Raw genomic sequence first — 6000 nt, forward strand, 5'->3', positions numbered from 1 at the left:
TCTATGAGTTTCTGCTTGAACTGCCCTACCGAGGCATGTGGAGCCTCTCTTATACTGTTGGCTGCGGCCCTAATGTCACTGTGACGGTGATGTCAGATAGTGTCAGACATCTCCCATATATGGAGCTGCCTATGTCAGTTATGCCCAAATATGGGACTATGACGTCAGTCCTGGACGTTGACGGTTATCTCTATATATGGAGTTTCTGGGAAGGGTTCGCTGATGTATCAGACTCCGTATCTATGACACGTTTAGGAATCTCCCTTTCTAGAGATTCTCACGTCATCAAATATGACGTCAGTCTCGCCCAAACATGGAGTTTTACACGGCTCGTGACTGACCCCCGCGTTAATATTGGGTAACCATGGCAACCTTCATCAGACCGTGTTTCCCTTTCATGCCCATATCATTGCCAGACCCTGGCTGACACGTCATGTGAAGTCCGGCTTAGCCTGGGTCTGGCAGAACCAGGTCTCCTGGTCTTGTTTTCTCTATCCCTGAAATTCCAGGCGGCACATTGGTCACACTGGGTGAAAGACTCACACCGGAGGTTCAGCGAAATAACACTGGAGTCTATGACAGCCGGCTGGACAGCTTATGAACAAACACTATTTCTGAACCATTGAAACCTTTATGAAATACTCAGCGCCCAGGAAAATAAAAGAAGACATAATATCACACATCGTTTTCTGCTTATTTAATATTTAAGTCATTTTTTTGCCTAAGTCAGCTTCTCATGACACTGGCCACCTCTGGTAAAATGGCTTATCTCCTAATTGAAGATCATGCTGTTCCCTCCCCTTTTAGTATAATGGCCTAACTCCCTAGTGTGACTTAGGCCAAAATAGGTCACATGTTTTTCTTGACTTAGGCCAAAAAAATGGCCTAAGTCTGGAGTGAATCAGTAAATCATTTGGCCTAAGTCAGGTTTAATCAAACCTATTTAAATCTCTTAAGTTACATAACTGACAGACAGTGTTATTTTTATGTTAATAGTCATATAGTCATAATTTGTTATAAACGTTTTGGGTGAAATGATTAAGAAATATCACATAGATTTGTTTTGGATCAGCTTTAATTATTTTCTGAAAAACGTTTAAAAAATGACTTAGGCCATTAGTTTAAGAAGGTCACGTTAGGATCTTTTGTGTCTTTTGTCATATAATATTTAGACTTTTCATTGTGTGCCTGGAATTAGCCAAAGAGGTTGTGTGCTTAATTTGTGTCCTTGTTCATTCATGTTTAAACATTATGAATAAACTGTGAATAAAGACATGTGTTATGCATCAGAATAATCTAGGCTGTCAGGCTCACGTATACTGTATCTCGAGACAAGTTTTTATGATTTTATTTGTTCCCATTAATGCAAGTGTGGAGTCGGCTTATATTAAAATATATGCATAATGTATTTCTAAATTATATACTGGAGAGGACAACTTCATGTTTGTTTGTTTTTAATTGGAGGGGACATGTTTACTCCGTCCCACCGAGATCAGCGTCCATGTTGACATGAGAGATGATCAGAGGAGCAGAGTTTGTACCACCAGCATTAAAACAGGGACCGAAGTATGGATATAGTTTCTCAGTGAAGGTGCAGCCAGTGAAAGAGTAGAGATGAACTCTGGCCTCCACATCATAAAAGGAGACCAGACCCTCCTCATAATCCACAAACACTCCCACTTTCTGGACCTCCTCTCTTACAGGGAGGAGGACAGCAGGGTCAGTAGCAGCCTTGTACTCATTTCTATTCCTCAACACTATAATCCAGTAACCATTGTTGGGGTTCAGTGTGATTGATCCCTTCCTGTTGATGGACTCTCTGACCACTCCTAGACCCCACCCAGTCTTCCCTTTAACCTGAACCTCATAGTAAAACCTTCCTGAGGAGAAGCTTTGTTTTCCTAAGACACAGGAACATAGTGAGAATCTCTCTGTGTTGTCTGGGAGATTCTTCCATATGTTTCCATCACTCACTTGTTTTCCATCCTCAGACAGGATGAGTGTGGGATGTGCTGTATCAGAGTCCAGAGTCACATCCATGGCATATTGCTGGATCATCCACAGCTCAGCATCATACAGCTTCTTCATCTCTTCACTGAGAGTCTTCTCTAGTTGAGCCACAGCTGTCCTCACAGTCCCCACATATGAAGACTGATGGACATTGACATGTGTCCAGTCCTTGGTGGGTGGAGGGGTGTTGATGGAGGTGAAGTTCTGGAGGAGGTGGAGGTGGTCTTCAGTGTGTGAGATCTGCTTCAGCTCGGAGCTTCTCTTCTCTAACTGAGTGATTTCCTTTTTCAGATCTTTGACGAAGCCTTCAGCCTGTTTCTCTGTTGTTTTCTTCTTATCTTCAATCACATCAATGAGCTCAGCCTGGCTCCTCTCAATACAGCTGATCAGAGCAGTGAAGACCTGCACACTGCCTGCTATCACTGTGTCTGCATCTTTCCTGCTGATCTCTACTGAGTGTTTGACCTCCTGAATCTTCACTTGTCTCTCCTGGATCATCTGCTGAACTTCAGCCTCTGTCTTTGCTTCATATTCTTCTTTCCACTTCTGAATCCTGAACTGATGAACCATCTCAGAAATAAGAGTATTGACAGATACCTCTGGTCTCTTGTTGAAGATCTTGGCACACAGTGGACACCGACACACATCATTAATGTCCCAGTAATGTGTGATACAGGTCTTGCAGTAGTTGTGTCCACATGGAGTGACGACTGGATCAGTGAACACATCCATACAGATAGAACACAGGAAGTGCTCTTCAGACAGCAGACTGCTGGCGGACGTCATTTCTACACACTGAGAATACAACTAGTCAAAGTGTGAAAAACTGGAAATAGTTTTTTGTATCAGCAGTGTTACTGAGGTGTCCTCAACCAGTGATGTCTGTCTTTATAATCCAGGGTGTTGTGATGTGACTGCAGAATAGTACGTTTTAAAGGTTTATGTTTCTGTATGTGATCTAATATGCTGTCTCTCCGTGTATGAAGGTCTCTTCTGCTCCTCACTTTCTGTTCAATCAGCTTTTAACTCAAGCTGACATTCTCACGTCATCAAATATGACGTCAGTCTCGCCCAAACATGGAGTTAATATCCACATCATGGTATGGTTACTTTTACTTAAGTCAAATTGAAGTACTTCTTCTACCACTCGAGAAGAAAGGCGCCCTGCGATGCAAACACAGCGAGCTTCACTGACATCAATCTGGGAACCCATCGTCAAATAAATAAGTAAAAACAGCGTCCTCTGCTGTTTTTCACGTATTCATTTGGCTCTGGGTGGAGCTGTACGGAGGACCCGTGCTCAGGGAAACTGGGGTTTTGGTCTGCCTTCAGCCTTCCACTTCCGGTGGTGCGACTATGTTTTCATCCCCACTAACAATATTTCTCCACGGAACACTAACACCACTTCTCCCAGAGAACATGGATGGTTTTGGTTATAAGCCCACTTGTTTCTATGATGAAAGAGCAATTTAAAATGTTACTAACTCTCCGTGGTTTTGTCGGCTCCGAGAACATTTAACTAATTCGGCAGAAGTAACATTATCGTTTTCTCACCGTCAGTTGATGCTTCATATCCATAAGAGTCAAACCGCCGGGGTCATTTTATTTTTTTTGTTTATTTTAGGAACACAGTTCTTATTTGACGCGATATTAAATACGTCTATGGGATTCAGAATGGGGGTGGAAAACCACAAACCAGGTAGACAAACATAGGATGTGTAAATTACGTCAGACTTCGGTGCTCTATACCACAAGACAAGACTTAGAAAAAAAGATTCACAGTGATAAGGCCATGCGATGCAAAAAAAATAAAATAATGCAAAAAAATAAATAAGATGGGAGCATCAGTCTCAAAAAAAGCGGAGGTGACAGCCAAGTATGAAGAACAGAATAAGAAGGCGTAGAAGACAGATGATGGACGGGGCGCCCCCCTATAGCTACGCTCGTCGCTCCGAGAGGAGCGTTTAACCCATTGAGACCTGAAGCCGATTCTACATGTCTCCTAAATCCCAACAGTTTTCTATATCAGTGGTGCTCAAGGACCCCCAAAATTATATGTATTTGGCCGCGGACCCCCATCAAAATATTTTGTTCCAGGGACCCCCAGAAGCAAAGATTTGAGTTAAAAATGTTTGCTTTAAAAATATATATATATTCAAAGATTTGCACACATTTTCACGAATTTTCAAAAATAGCAGATCTACAAGCTCATAGCGTGGCACTCGGTGCCGCGCTATGAGCTTGTAGATCTGCTATTTTTGAATAGCCCAAAGTGTAAAATAATGCTTTTTTAGCTCAAATCTAAAAATGACACAGTTCCAGGTCTTGATGGGTTAAGTCGATGCCGCTGGAATATGGGGAAAAAAAGCCCTTGATTGAGTGTTTCTCATTGTTCAGTCCCTGGAGTATTTCATGCTTGGATTCACCTTCCATTTCCATCTATTACCTCTGGAGGCTCTGCCACAGGTTCTGCTGGGTGGGGGGGGCGGGGGGGGGGGGGTCTAGCAGTGGTGGAAAAAATACTTATATTTTGTATTTAAGTGAAAGTATCAATACTGCAATGTAGAAGTACTCTGTTACAAGGAAAAGTCCGGAATTCTAAATGTTACTTGAGTGTAAGTACAAAAGTGTTGGGCGTCAAAATGTACTTAAAGTACCAAAAGTAAAAGTACTCATTATGCACAATGTCCCATTTCACAAGTTTTCAAATGTATACAAATATTTTGAAAATAGCAGATCTACAAGCTCACAATGCGTCGCAATGCGACGCATTGTGAGCTTGTAGATCTGCTATTTTCAAATGAGAGAGAGAGAGAATAGATGGAGATCAGACTGCAGCCTCCTCTTCCATCATGTCTCTGCTCGCCTCCATTCACTCCCTCCTGCCTCCCTTTAACCCCCCCAAACCCCCCTCCTCCCCATTAACCTGTCCCCCCCCCCGTCCCCCCAGCTTCTTTTCTCCTCTCCTCTTTCTCTCTCTATTCCCCCTCCCTCCTGCAGAAGGCTGCTCAGTGTCTGCCCTCCTTGCATTGTTAGCATGGAGATGTTATTCTTCACCCTCTCCCTTACTCCCTCCCTCCCTCCCTCCCAACCTCTCTCTCTCTGCCTCTCTCTCTCTCTACCTCCTCTCTTTCTATATCTATCTCTCTCTCTCTTTTTCTATATCTCGCTCTCTAGTCTCTCTCTCCCCTTCCTCTCTCTCTCCCTCCCTCGACCCCCCCTCTCTCTCGCTCTCTCTACATATCTCGCTCTCTAGTCTCTCTCCCCCTTCCTCTCTCTCTCTCCCTCCCTCGACCCTCTCTCTCTCTCTCTCTCTCTCTCTCTCTTTCTACATCACATTCTCTAGTATCTCTCTCCCCCTTCCTCTCTCTCTCTCCCTCCCTCGACCCTCTCTCTCTCTCTCTCTCTCTCTCTTTCTACATCACATTCTCTAGTATCTCTCTCCCCCATTCCTCTCTCTCTCCCTTCCTCTACCCCCCACACTCTCTCTCTCTCTCTCTCCCCCATTCCTCTCTCTCTCCCTCTCTCACACACGCGCATGTCCTCTCCTTTCTGCCTGCCTCTTCTTCTCGCACGTGCGCGCTCACACACACGTACGCGCTCACACACACGTGCGCGCGTGCACAAACGGACAAATGAACAGAGTCCCTCTCTCCTCCACACGTGCCGGTACTCGTCCTTTCCTCTCGGCTCATGCCTCTCTCTCTCTCTCTCTCTCTCTCTCTCTCTCTCTCTCTCTCTCTCTCTCTGCAGATGTCTGAGTGGAGCACAGAGGACCTCCCCCCGCCTTCTGTCTCCACACCTGCAGCATGAATGGTGAGTCCACTGCTCTGTGTGTGTGTGTGTGTGTGTGTGTGTGTGTGTGTGTGTGTGTGTGTGTGTGTGTGTGTGTGTGTGTGTGTGTGTGTGTGTGTGTGTGTGTGTGTGTGTGTGTGTGTGTGTGTGTGTGTGTGTATGACATGCCTTGGTGTGTGTGCGGTAGTGTAGTGC

The 6000-nt window shown here is 44.6% G+C and overlaps 1 protein-coding gene across 1 annotated transcript in view; it reads left to right on the forward strand.

Annotated features, from left to right (window-relative positions):
* LOC311063291 (intersectin-2-like) overlaps positions 1-6000 on the forward strand; it is a 118030-nt gene that overhangs the window by 13087 nt on the left and 98943 nt on the right. The window contains exon 2 of the mRNA XM_084082663.1: positions 5764-5826. Coding sequence (XP_083938789.1) covers positions 5820-5826 — 7 coding nt within the window. The 5' untranslated portion in view covers positions 5764-5819. The remainder of the gene's footprint in view (positions 1-5763; positions 5827-6000) is intronic.

The sequence above is a fragment of the Gymnoscopelus microlampas genome (genome assembly GCF_963454915.1).
Source record: "Gymnoscopelus microlampas genome assembly, chromosome: 16".
Lineage (NCBI taxonomy): Eukaryota > Metazoa > Chordata > Actinopteri > Myctophiformes > Myctophidae > Gymnoscopelus > Gymnoscopelus microlampas.